This window comes from Sminthopsis crassicaudata, chromosome 2 (genome assembly GCF_048593235.1).
Source record: "Sminthopsis crassicaudata isolate SCR6 chromosome 2, ASM4859323v1, whole genome shotgun sequence".
Taxonomy (NCBI): Eukaryota; Metazoa; Chordata; class Mammalia; order Dasyuromorphia; family Dasyuridae; genus Sminthopsis; species Sminthopsis crassicaudata.
In genome coordinates, this window is record NC_133618.1 from 505082282 (window position 1) to 505106580 (window position 24299).

Genomic DNA, 24299 nt, shown 5'->3' on the forward strand with positions numbered 1-24299 from the left:
TTGTAGGTCTGCTATCCAAGGGCCAGGCAGCTAAATTTGGAGAGGCTGATGATCAGAAGAATAACAGAAAGAAAAGTAATGAAACTTTTAGTCATCGCAATCCACAAAGATCGTCTGATGAGGGAGAGAAGGGTTGCCGTCTATCTCAGTGGGAGAAAGTCCATACTGATGCAATAATAGATGTTTGGCCAGTTCCAATGGTCTTGTGATGGCGAGAACTTGTGGGCACTGTGTGGCTCACAACATAGTATTCTTACTTTTTAAATTATTGTATGTTTGTACTTTGTTTTTTTCTTATTTTTTTCCTTTTTGATCTGATTTTTCTTGTGCAGCATAATAATTGTGGAAATATATATAGAAGAATTGCACATGTTTAACATTGATTACTTGCCATCTGGAGGAGATGGGGAGAAGGGAGGGAAAAAATTTTGGAACACAAAATTTTGCAAGAGTGAATGTTGAAAATTATCTATACATGTGTTTTGCAAATAAAAAGCTTTAATTAAAAAAAAAGAAAAATTTAAAAATAATAAATTCTAATTAAAAAATAAGTAATAGATGCTTAAAGATTAAGCATCTTACCTTAACAGCCAGGCCTGGTTCTGAGCCGAGCTCCCTGGGCCTCTTCTTGGGATATGTGCTCAGTGCTGAAGGACTTTGAAATGGCTAAATATTTTCTTGGTGCCCAGGACAGCAGACGGAAGAGGGAGCAACAGAGTATTGTCCCCTGAGCCACCTTAAGAAAGTGCCTCTGTCTTCCCCAGTGTTCCCCGTCCCACAACTCTGGTTAGGCTTCCTCTGAGACTTTTCTAGGGGATGGAGACAATCCCCTTCCTTACCCATGTATATATGCAGATAAAGTAATGAGTGTTTTTTATTTTCCTATGCCTTAGTTAAGCCATTTTGCACACATGTGAGCTAGGTAAAACAAGAATTACAATCCTCTTTAAGTAGGTGAAAAAACAAACAGAAATGTGAAATGATTGGCTAAGTCACACAGCATGTTGGGGGTAAATCCAGAACTAGAACCCAATTCCCGATTCTCAAGCCTAGAATGCAACATAAATAATTCTGCTGAGCATTTTGGCCACTGTGAGATAGCCACCAAATCTGAGTTTGTTCGAGCCTCTACAGACATCTTCTTCCTCAACAAGGAGAGAGACCCCTTTACCCAGAGGGCAGTGCATTCTGTGAATCTTTTCTTGAAAAATGAGAGAAGCAGCAGGAATACAGGCCGTACACAGCAGCACAGTTCCTGAGGGCTTTTATTGACCCTCTGGTCAAGAGACCATTCAAAGAAAGTCTTGCCTGAGGATAAGCACATTATTTCATACTGGTCCAGCACTTTTCGTGCTCTCATCCTTAAAGACACAACTTTGAGCTTCTCAGACTATTATCACACTGTACTTTGTAATCCACGGGCTCTTTTCTGTACAAACTCTTTCATTTGGTGATCCGCTGACCTCTCTATGCAGAGGTTCCCAGACCCAGAAAGCTAGTCCTCAGCTCTGCAGAGTCAGTCCCATGTCCAGTGGCTCAGACTGGACTTCCTGATTGGTTCAGAATTCATGATCTTTCCTCCAAAGCCTCCTTTCTTACCGACTTTCTGATTCCTGTCAAAAGGGCACTAGCACTTCCCAGGCACTCAGGTTCACATTCTTCCTACATGTCACATTCCTTGTCAAACTTTGTCATTTTTACTTTCACAGTACCTTCCACATAGTCTTCTTTTCTTTTCTCCAGTTGCACAGCTACCACTCTTGCTCAGGTCTTACTTCTCCCCCACATTATCAGCAGAGCTTTTTCAATATCTCTAGCCTTTCAACCTTCCAACATGACCTCTAGTTGGCTGCAAGAAGTTGTTCTAAAGTATAGGTCCCCCCCCATCTACCTCTCCTTCTCAAACAATTTCAATGGCTTCCCAATGTCCAAGATCAAATATGAAATCCTTTCTTTGGAATTGAAAGTCCCTTTTCGCCTCATCATTTCCTACCTTTCCAGCCTTATACTTTCCTTTCCCTCATGCATTCTACTGTGCCTCAGCACTTGCAGTTCCTCAAAAATGGTACTCCCACCTGTTCCTTTGTACTGACCCAAACACAGTGTTTTCTCTTCTCACCTCCATGACAGCATCCATGGCTTCCTTCACAACTTTTGTCAAATCCCATTTTCTGTAGGAGATCTTTTCTGGGGGCAATCAGTTACTAGCTCCTTCTTCTCTGAGACTATCTTCCACCTCATCTATATACTCTGTATAGTTCTTACACGTTAGTTGTCTATATATTGTCTCCTCCATTAGAATGGGAGCTCCTTGAAGGTAGTGGGTTTTTCCTTTCTTTATATCACCAGCACTTAACACAGTGTCTAACACAGAGTAAGTGCTTAATAAATGCTTATTACCTTGACTTGGATAAATATGTTATCTCCCTTATTGGACTTGCATATGATATATGAGAAAGCTTTGAGGAGCTGGGTTTAAGTCCTTGCTCTGACTCTTGACCGGAACCTTGGGCAATATAATTAGCCTCTCAGAACCTCAGCCATTTCATCTCTAAAATGGGGGTAGTGACATTTGCACTATCTACCTGACAGGGATATCAATAAGAAAATACTTTGTAAAATTTAAATTTCTATTTCTTAATTCTATTATAATCTACTTGAGGTAACTACTATCTTACCTATTTCTGTCTCTCTTTTAGTACTTAGCATAATACCCTATATAACAAGTGCATAATATATGTTTGTATAAGGAATGGGGAAGAAAGGGAAAGTGCTCTGAAAGTAAATATAAGAAAAACCTGGAATGGAAACAGGACTGTGATACTAGCTTTGTGATTATGGACCAATAAATAAAGCTTGTCCGAATGTCAGTTTCCTTCTCTGTAAAATGAGTATGATAATAACAATACTTAGGGTACCTACTTCACAGATTTGTTGCAAGGATCAAAGAAATTATTTATTTTTAGCACTTTGCAAACCTTACAACACTATATAAATGCCAACTGTTCTTTTTATTCAGGAATTATTATTTTTAAGAAAAAAAAAGAAAACTTTTAGTGGGATTTTCATTATAAACCTATGAAGTATGCATGCCAGGAGTTACTAGTGCTATTGTGTGGATAAGAACACTGAAGCTAAGAGAATGGATGACCCAGAAGGAATGAAAAGTGCCTAAATCAAGGCAAGAATCCAGTTTTCCTGATTCCAAGCCTGGTACATGAAAGCTCATCCCTGTAATCTGGACAGTGCATAGCCTCAGGCATCCTATCCTGGTACCATATGTGTGTCCCTGGGAGGAAAAGGAGTGGGGAGCAGATTGGGAGTCATTGGCTCTGCTGGGATCCAAATGGGGATCCCCAAAGGAGTGAATTTACATCTTCTTATTCTTTTCTCACTCCATTTCCTTGAAGGGAAAAGCTGGGGGGAAAATCTCCACAAAAATTGAGCTGTTTCCTCAAAGGGCAGAGAGACCATCTTGGGAGAAAACCATTACCCGGCTGCCTACAGGCCTGTTATTAAGCCCAAACAGACAAAGTCAGTCTGGCCCAGGAGGGAATTTCCAGCTCTTTTTAAAAAGACGTAGTAAAACATGGTGCGGTTTCTGGTGTGAGGTCACATCCAGCTTTAGAAATTGCCTACTCTTTCCCACTTCTATAGTGTTTTCTCTCTTGAAAAAAGTATTTGCAGCCACTGATCTCCTTGATCCTTACAACACTTCTGTGGAATAGTCAGGCAGTCAATCGGCAAGCATTTATTAAGTGCTTACTATGTTCCAGGCATTGTGCCAAATGCTAGGAATACAGAGAAAGGCAAAACCAAACAAATCCCAAACAAACAAAAGCCCAGTCCCTGCTCTCAGCAAGATCACGTTCTAATATGCAAACTGTATACCTATATGACATATACAAATAATCTCATAAGAGAAAGCATTAGCATTGTAGGGGACCAGAAAAGGCCACTTGGGAAGGGGGGATTTCAGCTGCATTTTAAAGAAAGTCAGAAAAATCAGACTATTTGAGATTTGAGCAAATGTGACCTAAATAGATTAAGTACTAATATTATCTGAATACAGATTGAAGCATACTATTTCTTCCATTTTTTTCTTTCTTCCTTTCTTTTTCTTCCTTCTTTCCTTCCTTTCTTTTTTCTCCCTTTCTCCATTCCTTTCTTTATTTTGTTTGAGTCTTCTTATACAAAATGACTAATAATGAAAATGTTTTACATGATTGTACATGTATAACCTATATCAGATTGCTTACTATTTCAGGGAGGGAAAATAGGAAGAAGGAATAAAATTGGAAACTTAAAACTTAAAAAAGCTTAAAATTATATAAATATGTAATTGGTGAAAAATAAAATGTTATTGTAGGAAAAAGAGAGATTAAGTACTTTGTTCAAGATCAGTCACTAAGAGGGTATCACAGGATCATAGTGTAAAACTGAAAGGGACTTAGAGGCCATCTCCTCATTTTACAAATGAAGGAACTGAGACCCAGAGAGGTATAATGTTTTTCTAAAGGTTATATAGCTAGCTAATGATAGACATAGAATTTGAACTGAGATCTTCTGTTTCAAAATGAAATGTTCTTTCTACTTTACCACAACCCTTGTGTCTGCGGACTCATTTACTTATTAGTGCTTCCCACTCTAATGCCCAGCCTGAACCTTAGGGTGAAATCTCTCTTCCTACAGAGTTGATGCCAGTAAGAAGATTCCTGACATTTCCTTTCTCTCCCTGTCCCCTCCATTCTCTCTCAATCACTAAGGGCTCCTAAACTTCCAGGATAGAGGGTCAGAGATAGGGGTGTTTTCCAGACAAAATTGCAATGTTTGCCCTGTTTTCTTCATTCCAGTGTCAGGTCTTAGCCACATAGTTTGTTGCTGCCGTGACAACTGGCAAAGTACCTCTCACTGCCCATTGAAACCAACCTTTATCCATCTCATCACATGGGGACAGGCCCTTGATGTTTTCTATAGAAAGAGTCAGAGAAACTAATTTGTGTCCACCAGATAATCCAAGAATACCTATTGAATGCCAGCTATGTACATGATGTGTGCAAGGGGTAAAGCATATAGCAAAAGAAGGATGGAGAGCATTTCATACATACCAGGTGCCCAGCAGCTTTCACCAGTTTGTGAGTGGAAAAGGGAAAGGCTTCATTGCTCAAATCTGTCTCAAGTACTTCCTGAAGGACTGCCCGACTGTAAGGAAGAAAATTCCAGTTTTAGAGTGTGCAGCAATAATGTTAGAACTGGAAGGGTCCTTAGAATACAGGATATTAGAACCTAATGGGACTTTGGCATATAAATCAGTCAGTCAATAAATATTTAATAAGGACCTACTATGTGTCAGGCATTGTACTAAGTGCTGTGCAATAAAGTATTAGAGTTAAACAAGACCATCTGATATGGAAGGGACCTTACAGTTTAGAATGTTAAACCTAGAAAAACATTAAAGATCAATTAGTTTAACTTTTTTTGTCTTCTAGAAGAGATAACTAAGGCCAAAGGTCAAATTAGCAATTAAGGGAAGAACCAGGACTAGAACCCAAACTTAGTTTTCCTGATTTCTAGCCCAATTTTTCTTCCACTAAGCCAACAGTAGTCCTCAAATTTCATGTTCTTCATTTTCTAGAATTGATTTATTCTTACTGCCACCTAAATATTTGTTCCTCTTCAAAGACTCTTTCATCTGATTACAAATTTTTATAGCAAAGAACTCTATAATTCATCTTAGGATCTGGATCCAGTTCCTTGGAGTTTTCAGATCCATGTATTACTCCACAGAGAACAGATTTCGAGATGGAAGGGACTCTAAATGCTATCTAGCCCAATTTCTCTCATTTTCTGAAGGAGAAAACTGAAACTTAGAGGGTTTAAATGCCTTGCCAAGGTTAGGCAGGTTGTAAGTGACAGATTCAAAAGTTAAAGATTTAAACTCTTTCCCAAACATCCACATCTCTGGATTCCCCATCCTATCCTCGAGATCCTTCACCTTTGCCAGTGACTGAACTGTACTTTCTCCCTGTCATTAATCAGCATTCCTTCTCCAACTTCACATGAGTCTTCCTAAGAGAATTAAACTCTTATTATTCTGGGCTCTCTGATTTATATTCATTTTTTTGTTGTTATTGTTCAATCATTTCAGTTGTGTCCAACTGTTTTGTGACCACATTTGGAGTTTACTTGGCAAAGATATGATTTGCCACAGATGTGGAACTAAAGCAAACAGAGTTAAGCAACTGCCTAGGTTCATACACATAATAAGTATCTGAGACTGATTTTGAACTCAGGAAGATAAATCTTTCTGACTCCAGTCCTAGTACTCTATCCACTGCACCACCTAGTTACCCATTCAGTTTTCTAGGGCTTCTCTTCTATTGTCTAATTCAACCACAGAGGTTGTAAAAAATAAAGACAAGAACGTCCTCAGTGGGGCAAAAGTCATTGGCTGCAAAACTCCAACTATCTAAACCCTTCCTTTTGTGAACAGATATTCATTTATTTGTTTATAAATATTTACACACATGTATATGTGTATGTATGTATGTATGTATTTATTCTCTGCTCAGAAATTCTAAGAAAGAAGTCAATCATGTGAAAACAAGCTATTAGGGACTTGGTCCAAAAACTAGCTCTTAAAGGATGCTTAGGCTCTTAAAGAAGGCTCCTACAATTTTGCCCCATCCCTATTTCCACGGCTATGTAATAAAAATCTATAAAATGATAACCCTGAGGTCCTCATCAGCAAAGGCAGCCCAATTGTATTCTCCAGACTAGACTGCCTCAGAGTAGGAAAATGGATAAAGGCACTTCAAAGACTAGAGTTAAAATGATTTTTTGAGTTAACTTCCAGTTGGTCAGAAAATGAAATGAATCAGAATATTGGAGCATTTTTGGCTGATCAGTATTTGGATTTCACTTGGAATAAGTATCACATCAGACTTAAACCATAAATGACAGAAACTCACTAGATTTACCATTAACTTAGAGCAGGGTCCCTGGAAAGACAACCTGCTGGAAATCATGCTCTACTCATAGTAGACACTTTTTATTTGACCAGAGTGGTGGTGGTGGTGGTAGTGGCAGTGGCAGCAGTGGTGATGGTTGTTGGTGATGATGATGATGACCAGTAGGAGGAAGAGGAGGAGGAGGAGGATAACATCTAGCTGGCTCCAAACCTCTGACCATGAATCAACCTGGTGAAAGCTACCATCATTTTTGGAAACTGTATGTTTATTAACTTGCCTTATGTCTCCATTCACCATCCCTGACTTCCTAGTTCAAAGGCTTCCCTAAATACTATTCTTCCATATATGTTGTCTTCCTCCATTAACGTGAAAGTTCTTTCTAGTAAGTTTTTTCCTTTTTCTCTTTTGTATTTTTGTCCCTCTTCTATAGCAAAGTATCTAACTCACCTTTTCATTCATTCATTAAGATATTCATTCACTCAATAACAAGGATAATAATAATTAGCATTAATATAATAATTTAAAGTTTGCAAAACTCTTCATATATAGAGTATCAACTTAAAACTGCACTAAAACTCTTGAGGTACTCCACATTATCTAATTCAGACCTTAAAATTACCCTGTGGGATAGATATTAAAGTATGCTTATCCCCATTTTGTATATGAGGAAGTGATGATTCCTGGAAGAGACATGCCTTGTTCATAATTTTGTAGTTGGTAAATATCAGAGAGAGGATTCTGACATTGGCTTCCCAGAAGGGGAAGACAAATGAGAAGAATTTGGGAAGAAGAAAATTTAGGCTTGATGTCAGGATAAACTTGCTACCAATGAGAACTACCCAAAAAGAAAATGGGCTGCCTTGAGAAGTAGAATCCTTGCTGGAGTGGAGCTCTTCAAGCAGAGGCTTGAATAATCACTTCTCAGAGAACTGTAGTAGGCATTGCTTTCAGGTAGGAGCTGAATGAGATAATTGCTGGGGTATCTTCCATCTCTGAGAGGAAGATCTTTAGAATCATAACATCCACGATTCTGTTTGTGTGGTACATTGGGAAGAATCCTGGATTGAAGTTTGAAAATCTCTTTTCCAATCTTAGTTCTTCCTTTTATTCCCTGAATAATTAAGGGCAGGTTATTAATCATATTGGGGACTTTCCTCAACTGTAACACAAGCAAGTTGCACTAAATGGCCTCTGAGTTCCCTTCTAACTCTTTAGCTGGGCAAGAATTCCTGTGTTCACATCCAGCCTGAGATGCTTCCTATGTGACTCTTGGCCACTTTAACCTCCCTTTGCCCCAGTTTCCTCAACTATAAAATAAGGATGATAATAATACCATTTACCTCATGGGATGATTTGAGGATCAGATGAGATATTTCATACAATGAAATGGCACACAATAAGTGCTTAATAAATGCTTGTTCCTTTCCCTTTCCTCTTATGATTCTTGATTCAGTTCCAATATTCTAGCTACCATGTTATGCTTCCTCTTTCTAGACTTTCTTTCAGAGTGATTGGAAACACCTCATAACCTTTCAATTAGAGGTGTGCTGGAAGGCGAGAGGACAAAAACTGGCTGTTTATTATGAGGCTTTAGAGTGACTAAGCCTTCCTTTGAAACTTGACTTTATAATGGGAGGCTGATGCTGTTCAAGCTAGCTTTCTAGACCATCCCTGAGCATGAGCTTCATGGCTGGGAGTGTGGCTGTGGAATAGCAGCCACTATGAAAATCTAATTCCAGCAACACTGGAAACTGATAAAGAGTTGCTCTCCTGGGTGCTGAGACAGCTGACTGCCCTCCCAGGTCTGCTGCTGTCTTTGAGAGCTGTAAATGTTCCCTTATGCAACAATGTACTCCAAGCTAGGCTTTGACATACACAGTGCACAGATGCACATACATGTCACACATGTGCAAGCACATACATGTGAAAGGGATATATTTAGCTCTGTACTAAACTAAGGGCAGGAACTAAGACTGCCAAGAGGCCAAAGGAGTTTGATCCTCGATGTAGAAGAAATTAATGTAAGTAATGGATCTCCCTACTGATCCTTCCCTGGCAAAGAAATGAGGGAGTTGGAGCAGGGGTGGGAGGGAGACTGGCAAAGACTCTGAAGTAAAAGGAAAGGGTGGCCTTTTCTCCTATGAGTCACCCACTCTTGCCTTTAGCAAGGGTCGGAAAGCTGCTGCCTAATGTCAAGTGTTTAAAAAGATTTACTTTAGTCAGGGACAGCTATTCAAAAGATTAGTAATTAACATTTTCTAGGGGCCAATTTAGGAGCTGATACCAGCAGTCATATCCTAACAATGAGACAGCTTCATGTGAAACATTCTCACTAGGAAAATAGAAATGTGGCCGATTAGATCTAGAAGAAATCAGGAAGACCATCTGGAACACCCTAATTTATAGAGGAGGAAATGGAGGTTCAAAATAAAGGAAGTGAGGAGGTAGCTAGGTGTTTCAGTGGGTAGAAAGCCAGCCCTAGAGTCAGGAGGACCCAAATTTGGCTTCAAACACTTATTACTACTTCGCTTATTCTCAGTTGTGAAAGAAGGAAAAAAAGGAAGAGAGAAGCAGGGAGGGAAGGAAGGAAGGAAGGAAGGAAGGAAGGAAGGAAGGAAGGAAGGAAGGAAGGAAGGAAGGAAGGAAGGAAGGAAGGAAGGAAGGAAGGAAGGAAGGAAGGAAGGAAGGAAGGAAGGAAGGATGAGGAAGGAAGGAAGGATGAGGAAGGAAGGAAGGATGAGGAAGGAAGGAAGGAAGGATGAGGAAGGAAGGAAGGAAGGATGAGGAAGGAAGGATGAGGAAGAAGGAGAGGAAGAGAAAGGAAAGGAGGTAGAGAAAGGAAGAGAAAGGAAAGGAGGTAGAGAAAGGAAGAGAAAGGAAAGGAGGTAGAGAAAGGAAAAGGAAGGAAGGGAGAGAAAGGAAGGTAGAGAAAGGAAGAGGAAGGGAGAGAAAGGAAAGAAGGGAGAGAAAGGAAGAAAGGAAGGAAAGAAGAGGGAGAGAAAAGAAGGGAGAGAAAGGAAGGAAGGAAGGAAAGAGAAAGAAAGGAATGAAGGGAGGAAGGAAGAGGAAGAAAGGAAGGTAGAGAAAGGAAGAAAAGAAGGTAGAGAAAGGAAGGAAGGAAGGGAAGGTAAAGGAAGAAAGGAAGAGAAAGGAAGGAAGGAAGGGAAGGTAAAGGAAGAAAGGAAGAGAAAGGAAGGAAAGAAGGTAGAGGAAGGAAGGAAGGTAGAGAAAGGAAGGAAGGAAGGTAGAGAAAGAAAGAAACAAACAAACAAACAAAGAGAGAAAGGAAGGAAGAGGAAAGGAGAGAAAGGAAGGGAGAGGAAGAAAGGAAGGAAGGGAGAGAAAGGAAGAAGAAAGAAGAAGGAAAGGATTAAAGGAGGAAAAGAGGAAAGGAGGAAAGGAAGAAAGGAAGAGGAAGGGAGAGGAAGAAAGGAAGGGAGAGAAAGGAAGAAATGAAGGAAGGGAGAGAAAGGAAGGAAGGAAGAAGGAAGTGGAAGGGAGAGAAAGGAAGGAAGGTAGAGAAAGGAAGAGGAAGGGAAAGGAAGGAAGGAAAGAAGGCAGGAAGGAAGGAAGGAAGGAAAGAAAGGTCATCAGGATTAAGACCAGCTCTCTGAATTACTAATGAAGAGCTATCTAATCTCTTAAGGAAATTAGAAAAACATCCCTGTGACAATGGCAAGAGGGACAGAATATGATTAAAATTTAGAATCAATTGAAACCCACAAATTTACCAGATATTTCCTATTTGTATACCACTGTGCTAGATACCACTGGAGGGCTGTGGATATCTGTTTTAAAAAATAGTAAGACAATTCCTTATTCTCAGAAAGTTTATAATTTTACAGAGTGTTTTCTCTCTCCCTCCCCCACCTTCATTTGTATGTGTGTATGTGTGTGTGTTTATGAAACATTGAAATTGCCCCAAAACCCTATTAGAATTGAGAGAAAAGAGGAATCAACAGAGCACCTTAAATTGTTCATCCCTAAGGAATCTCCCATCATCCTGATGGGAGTAATTCATGAGAAGGAAGTAGCTGGGAGAGAAAAGCCTGTCATGAAAATTGGGAAATTAAAAGATTAAAATGCTAAGAGCTGAAGGTCAACCAATCATCCAGCACTTGGTGAGTGCCTCCTGTTTTTAGGATCTATTCTAAGCACATAGAAGGATACAAAGAGCACTGACTACTTACATGACTGTGAGTAGTCATTTTACTCCTTTTGATCTCAGTTTGTTCACATGTAAGGTAAAAGGGTTGAACTAGATGATGTCTAAGGTCCTTTCCATTTTATGAACCTTTGGGAAATTTCTAACTTAGCTAGTATAAAGGAGAAACTTGAGAGAGGTTTTTTTTTTGGGGGGGGGGGAAGAAACTAAAATTGAATGGATTTATAGCAGGAAAAGTTAAGGAATCATTACTGAAAAAGATTAAATTTTCTTCTTTTTTCTAGCTTATCAGGTATGCCTGGTTACTACCAATCTGCCTCCCGCCTGGAGCTGGTTATAAATGAAGTCCAGCATATCCCACACATAAGGCATTAACTGCAACTTGGTTAGTCTAATGCTTCCTACATGTTCACCTTTCTCTCCCCTTCCTACCCCAATTCAAAGCAGAGCAACAGAGCCCTGCAGCTCCCTCCCCCTGCCACCCCAATTCTACTCTTACCTCCCTGGTGCTAAAAATAACTCTCTTAGGATGAGCTGACACTCCTTGTCAAAAAACTCCATTTGAATGCTGCCTCAAGTCCCAAGAAGCTGGCAGATTCTTCCCTGTAGGGCTGAGCAAATTACAGATGCTCTCTCTGCTCTAAATCCCGGAGCCATAGAATTGCAGAATCTGAGATTGAGAAGCAACTTCTGAAGTCATTGAGTCCAATCCCCTGCACAGTATGGGAAACCCTACTAAAATATTCTTTTTTCATTCAGATTTCAAAGATCTCTACAAATCATTCACTCCTGAATCAGTCCACAGCATTCTAAGACAATTCTCATTATTAGGAGAGTTCTCCTTATAATTTGAAACAATCTGCCTTCTTTTGCTTCCTCCTAGAACTCTAGGTCATATTAAGCTTATCCCACAGGTTCTATTTACAGACTTGGTGTAGGACACCCACACACAAGCAAGATTGCAAAGATACATGAACCTCTTCCACCAAATCTCAAAACATAGGAATCCTGTACCAGAGAGAGTGGTTATAGCTGATTCCATAAAATAAAAAGGCAAAATAAAGACGCCATGAATTAACAATAGAAAATCTTAATACTCAATGCCCATCTCCCAACAGTCTTCATTACAACTGCCTTGACACAAACCCAGTTGTAACTTGGAGTTTCTGCATTGTAACATCTGTTGTGGCTTAAGTTACCTCTTTCCTAACCCTCCCTTCCCACCCTTTCTCTCCCCCCCCCTCAATTCCCAGCTCTGGAAGTCATAACAAACACTGATTCTTTGATTGTCTATGTAAAGAAAAGGAAGAGAGAGGAGGGAAGATTGGGTGGATTGAAAATTTGCCAGAAGCATCTATACTCAGAGCCACAGGCTGCAGGGGGAAAAAAAGCATTGGGTCTGAAAAAAAGGGGACTGAAAAAAATTAATTCTGGCCATCTCTATCCTCTAAGAATTTACTCAGATCAAGGACCCAGGTTGGCTAATCCCAATAAATTCTAAATGTAAAGAGACTTGGGTTATGAACTGTCCAGCCTGAGAGGTCTGTATACCAATGAGGAAAGAAAAGAACCAAAGAATGAATATCAGGGATGCAGAACACAAGAAAAAACTGAAACATTAAAGAGATCAAGACAAAAGGCTTAAGGAAAAGTCCAGCCTACAAAGGTAGATACAGCAATACAGAAAATCCTAAAAACATAAGGAAGAATGAGTAAAACCTGAAAAAGAAACCAAAACACTTCAATAAGATATAATATGGGAAAGGGAACCAATAGTTTCTTATGAAAGGCAGAATCCATGGATTGCCCAAAGATTATGGAACAACAACAAGAAACTTTTTTAAAAGTTTAAAAGAAAAATAAAATTCACAGAATAAGGAAATAAGAATGAATTTAAGGCCAGGAACTAAGAGCTTTAAATGAAGAAGTTTAAAACAACTAGTCAAATAGGAAAAATAAAGTTCGTGATGATAAATATTTTCAAACAAAACAAGTTGTGTTTTGTACCTCAAAAAACTAAAGTAAAGGAAAGTTTAACAAAAGCAAAATAAAACATTAAAAAAAAGCCATGAATTCTCTGCAAGTCAAAGCAACTGACATTCTAGGGAGAGCACAAACATAACTTAAGAAAGACTATGACAGATCAAAAAGCTTCAATTTCACAATGCAGGAAATAAAATAAAACAACAAACAACCTTTACAGAAAATAAAACACTGATTGAGAAGAATCCATCAATTGACCCAGAATCTTCCCCCACTGCACTTCAAAGATTTACGAGGGCCTTTGTACCCTGCCATATTCAACTAGCTAACCCCTAATAAGATAAAAAAGTCTTTATAACCTCAATGGGAGTTCTTCAAATAGTGTCAGGTGGAAAATCTGTTCTTAGCTTGGCACCAACTTGGAGGCAGGAGAAAAAAATTACCCTTAGACTATTTCTTAGCCTCTTTCTACCCAAGGATCTCCCAGATCCTTTAACTATCCTTTAAATACTCTTAAAATATTTACTATATGTGCTATTCATGTTGACAGTTAACTATGCATACTCCTTGTGGGACTTTGTTCTTTTATCTTATTATTTAGCCATTCTTTTTTTTTTTTAAACCATTCTTTCTTAAACTTTTTAATGTGTTTTTTCTCTTTCCTCTCCCCTCAAGGGGCAGCATGATACAGTGGAAATAAGCATTGGACCAGATTCTCAAGACTAGGTTCAAATCTCACCCTAGTCACTTAATACTTGTGACTCAGTAAGACTTTTTAACTTCTCTGGAATTCAGTTTCCTTCTCTGTAAAATAAGGGAGGTTAAGGCTAAGTGAACTCTAAGGTTTCTTTTAACACTTAATCAATGAGCCTAGAAACCTATGAACCAGATTATAAATTCCCTGAGGGCCCAAACAACATTTTATATTTCTCTGTATAATCATATAATCACATATATGTATCTATCTATCTATATATGTGTGTGTTTATGTGTATATAAATACATATATACTTGTATGTATGTTCATATACACAAAAAATATATAAGTATATAAATGTGCGTGTATGTGTATGTGTGTTTGCTGGTTGTGGTTGTTCAGATCTGGGATTTCATCAGCATATGAAGATACCTTCTAAGAAAATTCCCCAAATCATTGTAGATATAGAATTTCCTGGGGGCAGTAAGATGGGCAGCTAAGTTGCACAGTGAATCAGGAAGCCCCAAGTTCAAATGCAACCTCAGACAGTAGCTGTGTGATTCTGGGCAAGTCATTTAATCCTGTTTGTTTCAGTTCCCTCATCTGTAAAATGAACTGGAGAAAGAAATGGCAAACCAGTATCTTTGCCAAGAAAACTCCTAATGGGCCACAAAGTATTAGACATGACTGAAAAATGATTGTGACTTGCTATTTTGAGTCACATGGACAAAATATATTAGAGATAAGACTTGAACATCGGTCATTTTGACTTCCAGGACTAATTCTCTATCTATTGTGCTATGTGGCCTTGCCTATAGAAGAATTTAAATAATCATTTTTGCTGGAATAGTAAACTTTCTGGCATTTTAGACTGGAAAACTATCAAAGAAAGGAGCATGAATCTTAAAAAGTCAGCTTGACTAAGATGACAGGACAATCACCTTTCTTTCTTTCATCTCCTCAAGCAATCTCAGTTTAAACAACCAGACTCTGAATACTGCAGCAGCATTCACCCTATATCTAGGTGAAAAGCCTGTAGGGTAGATTTTATAGAGCAGAATCATTAGTTACAAAGCCCAGAACAGAAGAGGAAAAGAAAAAGATTAGACTTTGGGATGGAGAAGAATGATTTTCTCTGAAAGTAGGATTTTGGTGCATTAAAATCTACATGTATCCCAAATGTAGAAAGGGGATGAAGGGTAAGTGAAAAGCCAAAGGCTCTTAAGTGAGTTCTGTCCCAGAGCGCTGAGAGGAAGTGGGCTTAAATATTTGATGCTTTCAGTAGAAGTAGCAAAAAAAAGAAAAAAAAATAGCTAAAGAAAGTTGCTGGGGCAGGGGGCTCTAGAGAGCATTCAGGGACCTTCCACCCTCTTCACCTTCTGGCACAATTAAAAAACTCCTTTCTAACTGAGGGAAACCTTTTGTCTTCTTTATTTCTTACTTTGCTGCTCATCTTCCTGCCACCTCAAGTCAGTTTCCATCAATCTTCCCTCTCCTTTCTGCCATGACTTCAGTTAGTTACAGGAAAAAAATATCTTTGCTTCTATCTCTTTCTCTCTTTGCTTCCTGCATCCAATGATTCCTGTAATGGCCCTTTAGCTTTCTAAGGGGAAGAAGAATAACAAAAAATAGAGGGATGAGTTTCTGAAAAGCATGAAGTATGTGATTATTTCTGATTGTCAGGATTAAAAGCCCCACGTGTGGCTTGAATTTCAGGGATAAATCTTACCTTTTCGGTCCCTGGATGCTAATCATCCCCATGTCCTCCGAAGAGTCAATGAGTTGGCAATTGAACTTCTTGTCCTGAAGCACAGTGGTGATGTGGGACCAGTTGTACTGGGCTGCTGCTCCCCCCACAGCTAGGTAATAGCCGTCCCCTGGGAGAGAGAGTAGTTTGAGCTTAGTAAGAAAGACAGCAATGGTAAAAGCAGAAAGCCATCCTCAGAATCACCATTAACTCTTCCCCGTCCGTTGATGCTCTGCTGTCCCCAGACAATCTTCTATAATTAATAAGTTGTGAAGTCGGATCAATTCTGCCCACAAAAGTACTCTCATATCATTCATTCTCTTTTTTACACTGCCACCATTCTAATTCATTCCTTCTTCACCTATTACAGTAGACTATAATTAGCCTTTCCTCTAATTTTTCCAAGTCCATCCTTTATTTTGTAATTATTAGTTATACTAGTTATTAATTATTATTTTGCTAATTATTAATTTCTTTTGTAACCTTTTCATTACATTTTAATTTGGTTCTTGTGCTTGCAGGCTCTGGGCATTCCCCTGTCTCTAAGACTTTACCTAGGTGGCAGAGAAGCTACCAATCTGCATTGTTAAAGGGGTTTCCTATACTGAATGAACCAATGAAATTGATGAAATGATATGTTCAGTTCTCAATCCTTCAATAAAATCAAAGTTCCAATTCCTATCCCTATCTCCAGATGACCTCCAAAGTTGGTTCTAAGTCTTTAATGCTGTCATAGGACCTCTAGGATTATAATGCATGGAATCTTAGAACAACGGAATTAGAAGGGACTTTATGGAATGAATCTATTCCAATTCCCTCATTTACATACCACCCAATCAATTCAGGACAGGGCTACAGAAGGAACCAGACAGATAGATGTAGTGGGCTTTTCGCTGTATCCCACTTCCCTGCCAGTGTGAAGACTGCCAGTATCCTGTGACCAGAAAGGGTTACAGCAGGAATTCACTTTGAATTTCCTGTCTTTGCTAGAACCTGCCACCAGCCTCACTGTTTATTTAGGTGTGGGTGTATATTAGCAGAGGTCACTCAGCTTTACCTTCTGCACTAAATGTGCTTGTCCAGCATAGATGGCAAGGGCTCCCTGGAGACGCTAAGGAAACAAGACGATAGCCTGGGGCTGAGACCATGTTGTATTTAGTGAAGAAATAGCTTCATTAAAGCTAGTGTCCTCTGCTTCCCTGAACCCAAGTGTAAAGAATCCTCTCTGCCTTCTCAGGGAAGCATAACAAAGATGTGAAAATGAACGGCACCTCTGGGCATATAGTCAGATCAGACCTTGCCCACATTTGTACCCAATCTTGTGGTTTGAAAACATTTCCCAAGGATGCTGGTTTGGGACGGTGGGGGGGGAGGGGAGGGGAAGGAGGAGGTGAGCATTTATTAACCTGTCCTCTTAGCCACAGGCCATCATAGTATCACATGATGTCTGAGTGAGAAGGGATCTTAGACCCTAAAATATGAGAGCTGGATGGCATATTAGTGCATAGAAAAGATGGAGAATAAAAGGGAGCATTTATTAAGTATCCACTATGTGCCAGGCACTATGCTGAGTGTTTTACAAATATCTCATTTGATCCTCACAAAATCCTTGTGAGGTAGATATTATTAGACCTATTTTACAGGTAAGAAAACTGAGGCAGAGAGACATTAAAATGACTTGCCTGGGATCACATAGCTAGAAAGTATCTGAAGCCATATTTGAACCCCAGATCCGGCACTCTGTGCCACTGAGTTGCCTAAACATATAGCATAGAAAACCAGAACTGGAAAGGCCTTTAGAACACATCACTGTTCAAGCTGGGTTTTTAGAACATTTAGAACTTTAGAACTAGGCCATAGAGATCTCAAAATTCCAAGGTATTTTTCATTAGTCATCTCATTCAACCTGTACAAGAATCTGCTCTGCAGCATCTTGGCAGGTGGCTCTCCTCCAACCTTGACCCGAACATTGCCAGGGTCCATCTGATTACTAGTGCTAATGGCCATCCACTCATTTCCTTTGGTCTTTTTCAGTCCCTCAGTCCTGTTCTGCTGGCACAAAGAGAGAGAAAGAGAGGTAGATCATAACATTAAGGGAATCGGGATTTCTGGGGTCCAGTCTAAGATTCATTTCTTGACTTGTCAGGGAATCTCATTCCTTTCAATGCTTCTCATTTTCCTCCTCCTTTTGGTTTTCTCTATAAAGGGGAAAAATAGAAAGCATATTTAGCTTTGGGAAGCAGCAAAGTAGATGGAAAAGAAGCCTTAGAATTAAGAAGGTGGAATTAGACCCTATTCAGACAAGTAACACTTCACTTTCCTGGCCTCGGTTTCCTTATCTGTAAGATGAGAAGGATAAAATCTGTAGAACCAGGGTCGTCAAGAATCAAATCGGTTACCATTAAAAAAAATGCTTTGCAAACTTTGAAATGCTATAGTATATAAATGTTAACCATTAGTATTTTTTTTTAAAGGAGAAATAATCAGCTTTGCCTAGAAATATTTATCTGGTTAAAGTAGCTCTCAGGGCAGCTTGGTTCCATTGCTTCATCAGTCACCATGAAGAGCCCAGGAAGGCATGGAAGTTGGAGGTGGGGGGAGGGCTGCTGATTAATCCTGCCTTAACGCTCCTTTCCCCCGCCTTCTCCACAGCTCCTAAACTGCATTTGAACAATATGTCATCATGATAATAGGTGCAACCACCTACTGTAATTGAAAAATAGATGTGCTTTTACTATACTATATTCTATTGCCAAGCCAGGAAAGCGTCCCCAAGAGTGGCTCACTCGCCCCTATGCTATCTTTTTAATTAGCTCAGAGGGCGGCTTCTGAGCTGGGAGCTGAGAGCCAGGGAATGGGTGCTGAGCACATTAACAAAGAAGGACAGGAAGCCTTATCTGGGACCTTCAGATACCTCATCCACCCTCCTCTCTACCCATGTTTTCACAAAAATCCTCAAGGCCAACAGCAAGCAAATATCACACTTTCTTCGCTTCTGCTGCTACTGGGCCCAAGGGCCCTCTCAACTTTGCTAATAGAATCAGGGTCAAGTTAATAGAGTGTAAATGTGAGTAACAGCATGAAATAACCTATGTGAACATGCTTTAAGAATTGTAAAGGGCTAGACAAATATAAGGTGTCGTTACCATCATAACTATTAATTTCTTCCATTAAAGCTCTATCTAATGCTTCTTGATGGTGTGGAAGAGATCCTGGGGGTCTCAAAAGGTCAGCAGCACAGTGTATTCTCTAAATAGGTCCAGACACTTGAAAGCTTTCAGGTATGAGGTGGGCCCAGAATGTACATCCGTCATTCCAATACCATCCTGGTAATTTTTTGGTTCATCGGGTGATGATTCCTTTCTTTCTTTCTTTTAATATAGCTTGAATAGATGAAACCATCTATTAAGCTATAATATTACTAGCCTGCATTTATTTATATAATACTTGAAAGTTTGCAAAGGAAATGCTGTAAAGGAAGAGCTATTATGATTCCTATTAGATAGGTGAAAAAACTGAGATTAACTAAGTTGAGTGGCTTGTCTAAGGTAACTCAACTAATGAGTTTAAAAGACAGGATTTAAACAGGAGCCTTCTTCACTACAAATCTGGCGTTTTATTAGTTATACATGATTTCTTCAAAACATAAAAGAGTTACAGTGAGTGTGAGTGGAAGGAATGATTGCCCTGATGAAATTATTGATCTTTTCAACTTAAAATAGTATTTGGCCTTTTGTTGGAAGGCCACATGGTTTAGTTTGCCATCCCCTATTTCCTTACTCCTATTTAAATATTGATCATCCTTCAAGATCCAGATCAAGGAGTACCTTCTCCATGAACTTGACCCTGATATCTTTCCCTTCTTAGAATTTTCAAAGGATGTACCGTTTATAAATGATTAATTACATGATTCTTAATAGTTACTTGAATTCTCTTCTCTGTGTGCACATGTGTCTGCATGAATATATGCATCTAGTTGTCCCCATTCAGATTGTAAGCTTCCTGAGGACAGGCACAATATCTTATTTAGTCCCACGGTATCTAGCACAGAGCCTTGAACAAAGCAGGTACTCAATAAATGTTACTGACTAAGGATATGATGAAATCTCTAAAACTTGTGAGAGGAAGGAAATTAATTTTCACCAAGCTATAGAACTTAGCTCTGACCCAGCTCTGGCCCTTAAAGGAGATAGTTTTAGGGAAAACCAAAGGCCATCTTTGCAGAGAAGAACTTAAGCATCCAGAAGTCATCATTCCCAAGAGGGGATATAGGCTGAAAAATGTAACTATTCTCACAAAAGGTTTCAGAAAATTCCAATAAGAGAAATAAACCCACAATGGGTAATTATGGGATTGTGGAGCAATTTGGAATTCATAATTCATTTAAATTAGATTTAGATCTAGAAGGTAACTCAGATCTAAGTCAATAGTCCAACTTCCTCATTTTAGAAATGAAGAAACTGAACAACTGAAAACCATTAAAAGTAAGTTGGCCAAGGTTATACAGGGAGAAAGGGAAGAGTTAGAATTTGAATCCAGGTCTCTGACTCCAATGTTTGTTTCTAGTACAATATGCTTCATCCTTAATCTTTGAGGTTGACATCAGGAATGAAAACTCTGGCCTCCATTAAATCATTCTTTAAATCCTCCTGTCAAAGAAAACATCCTGACCTGAAGGGGATGGGAAGATGGGTCTTTGGAGCTTGGCCAAGAAAATCTTCTTTCTATATTGAACCAAGGACAGAAAAAGCTTGGGAATCTTTGAGAGACAGACATTCTAACAATAATTAGAACTCACATATAATTCGTTACTAGGCTCAGATCCCAAAGAAGCTAGTGATAAAGTCTCCAAACACATCAAAATATTTATATAGCACTTTTTTGGAAACAAAATAAATGCCTATCGATTGGGCAATGGCCAAACAAATTTTCATATTATTGAGGCATCTAGTTGATGTAATAGGGAGAGCAGTAGGCCAAGAATCAAAAAGACCAGAGTTCCAATCTGCCTTTAGATGCTTGTCAGTTGTGTAATGGAGGCAAAGACCTTTCTCTGCCTCAGATTTCAGGCCAGCAGAAGATCTGGATGCCTGCTTACACAAATGGAGATAAGAAAAGCACCTACTTCATTAGGTTATTATGAGAATCAAATGGGACAATATCTGTAAAGTACTTAGTATAGGGCCTGACACATAATAGATGCTTAAATAAAAATATTTGGGTTTTTTCCTTCCTTTCCACTGAATTTAATGGATTACTGTTCTATGTGTAAGAAACGACAGATTTGACAAATAGAAAGAAGTATTGAGAGATCTACCTGAACTCATGAAATAAGCAGTATGAAGAGCCAAAAATCCAATATTCACAAAGATTACAACAATGTTAAGTGAAAAAAGAACCACTTAAAAAAATAAGTGAATGATGCAAAATTTTAAAGATAGGCATAATATGAAAGAAAAAGAGATCCACAAGTGTTAGATTATACACATTGTGTCTTTTTGATATATTGTTGAGTTTTGCTTTTTTCCCTCTTTTTCCTCTTTTGTCTTTAAAAATATTTGTTATGTGACAGGCATCTCTGGAAACAGTAAAGGGAGAGGTATTAGAGAAGATTTGGGTGATATAAAAACTCAAAAGACTTCAATAAAAATTTCATATAAAAAGAGAACTAATATTCTACATGGTATTTGTAGTTGACAAAGTTTTCTTCCTAATAATCCCATAATGTAGGCAATCTAAATTTGTTCTCTCTCATTTTTCAGGGAAAGATACCGAGGACAATGTAACTTGACCAAAATCAAATAGCAAGTGAGCGGTAGAATTAGAACTCAGAACTAGGTCTCTGGATTCTCTTCTCAGTGTTTTCTGTACTATAACCATTTATTGAGGCCTCCTGCCTGAGAGATCACAGAGATGGAAGATGGAAGATGAAATCAGATGATTTTGAATAATGATTAAGCATCTTAAAAATCTTACAAGTAAAATGCACTTCAAAGGTTAAGTAGCCTAATTGGCTAGCCCAACCTTCATATGAAAGGACAAGTCTCTAACTAGTGGCATCTCTTGAAAACTTTCCGTGATACAGAAACCTAAGGTAGCTCACTGTGCCTTGTGGCTGCTCCAATTCTTGGGAAATTTCTCCTTACATTGAGCCAGAATCTGACTTTCTGCAACATCTGACCACTGGTGCTTCTATTCCTTGTGGCCAATCACCATAATCCCTTTTCCAACATAAAAAGCATTTAGACACTCCTCCATTTACTCCATTTAGAAGGCTCTTCAAATCTGTGAAGGTTGGATTTTGATTTCCATTAAGTCTTCTTTTCTCCAAGCTCAATATTAGTTCTGAATGAACTTCAGAATGAAATTCTGAAATAGCATAATTTCTGGTCCTGTCCCCACTTTGTTGCCTTTCTATTGACATGACCCCAATTGACAATATCATTTCTAAGATACTGTGTCCAAGACTACATGCAATGTTGCAGAGGACTCTAATTTGGAGATCCTTCCCAGCTTCTTGACTCCCCAGGAAAGAATAGTATCCTTTGGATGCTGGAGCAATAATTTTTTGTAGATTGAACCCAGTTCTTGGAGTGAGGAACACAAAGCTCCTTAGGAGCTATCTAAAATCTTGCCATCATCCCTGTAATCACTGAAACTTGTATTCCACTGGGAAAAGAAGTCTCAATGACGAGAAAGAAACAGCACTACATTGCTAAGCACCTATAAGCTCATACTAGCAGGGTCAGAAAACAGAAATATGTGCAAACTTCCTCACCACATAACAGTTTAATTTTATTCTTAGGTGACAAGCTTCAGCACAAAACACTGAAAATCAATTAGCACATTCCCCATCACCTAGTCTAGTAATTATGCTCTTTCCTCCTTGGTAGCAAATAGACACTGGGGAAGCCACTTTTCAGCTCAAGCCTCAGTTTCTTTATCTGTAGAATGAAAGGGATCATGGCCTGAATGACCTCTATGTGTCCTTCTAGCCTTAGCACTCCATGAATCTATGAGCCTAGTCAGTCTCACTGCTAACTCTCCACGCAGGAGATAAGCCTATAAGTTTCCCCAAACCCAAGCACTGAGACCATCTTTTTTGTATTTCAATGGTAGAGAAGCAATTTCTCTTGATAGCCTTCACTTCTGTCACCCTCAAACCTCTAATCATTAATCTGTACTGTGCTATACAACCTTGAGAACCAAGAGATATGGAAAGATTTTCCTCCTGATTCTGCCACAAAATTAGAGTGTGATCCTAAGCAAGTGGCCTTCCCTGTCTCCTCACTAGTGTGAGATGAAGACTTTGGACTAGGCAACTGCTAGCATCCTTGCCTTTGGGATTTTTCTTAGATCCCTTATTGTTCTGACCTTCTATGTTCTAAAGCAGGGACAACCATTTTTATATCATGGACTCCTTTGGCTGTAAGTGAAGCCTATGAATCTCATCCACCTCCGACTCTATATTTCAATGTCACTTTTTGCTCTGATATATTATGTTCTAGCATTCTGGAATCTAAGGTCTCTTCCAGTTCTGTTGTTTTACATTACAAAGTCAACTTTTGCTTTGATACTCTATGTTCTAACATTCTATTATCTAGGGTCTCTTCTTGCTCAAACTTTCTGTGATCCAAGGTCACTTTTTGCTCTGGGGCATTTTTTGTTTCTTCCAGTTCTGAAATGTTATGTTTCAGGGTCACTTTTTGTTTTGATAATCTATGTTCTAACATTCTATGTACTAGGATCCCTTCCGGTTCTGACATTTTACATTCTAAGGTAACTTCTTGCTTTGACATTATATATTCTAACATTCCATTCCAAGGTCACTTCATGCTCTGACATTCTTTATTGTAAGGTTCTTTCCAGCTTGAACCTTCTTTTAAACTATTCAATATTTCTTTGAATTGGATGTGCTCTGTCTCTTCAGATGGACTGCAGATTGCTCCCAGAAAAAGCCTGTTTCTTACTCTTTTTGTCCAGGATTCAGTACCAATATCAATATAGAGGTGAGCCCTGGAGAGGGGAGAGGTCATGTGCTCCATCTATACTGTGTGAAAGACATTTCACAATGGCAGTATGATCTATGTTAGTTAAAAGGGGGAAATCTATAGGTAAAGAGCAAAATTGGGTCTAGAATCTTGCAGATTTCAGATCAGCAGGAGAACTGGATCCCTGCTTACACAAGGGAGTAAACTTGTACCATCTTCTGGAGGCTGTGAGCTTTCATGTATTCATCACAGTCTAAGTGAGAGTAGTACAATTAGTGCAACTTCCTTCTTCCAACATACCATCACACACTAATGCTGGCCTTCCTCTTAAAAAGGCAAAAATCCTGTCCATTTAGACTATTTTCCAGGAGGATGGGGGTGGTTTAATTCTGAATCATCCTCCAGTTCCCTTGAAAGGCCAAGTATTTATATAACAGCAGCCAGGGTGGAGGCTGCATTTGGGGCCAGGGAGCAAAGTGAATGAAACTTGTTGACCCATGGAGTTGGGAATAAAGGGAATGGGAGAGAAGTAGCGGGGTGAGCTGGGGATAAAGATGAATAGAGCCCACAGAATCATAGATTTGAAGCATAGAGAACATAAAAAGTGAGACCCAGAGAAGAGGCTAATTTGTCCAATTAGTATGGCAGACCTGGGATGAAAGATTGTGAATTCATTAACATTGTATTCTGCCAGCTAAACCAATCAACCACAGGCTCTCAACAGGCTTCTTTTATAAAAATGAGC

The 24299-nt window shown here is 39.0% G+C and overlaps 1 protein-coding gene across 1 annotated transcript in view; it reads right to left on the reverse strand.

The window, feature by feature from the left end:
• SARDH (sarcosine dehydrogenase) overlaps positions 1-24299 on the reverse strand; it is a 133926-nt gene that overhangs the window by 44053 nt on the left and 65574 nt on the right. The window contains exons 17-18 of the mRNA XM_074294049.1: positions 15546-15693; positions 5109-5202 (exon numbers count right to left, since the gene is read on the reverse strand). Coding sequence (XP_074150150.1) covers positions 5109-5202; positions 15546-15693 — 242 coding nt within the window. The remainder of the gene's footprint in view (positions 1-5108; positions 5203-15545; positions 15694-24299) is intronic.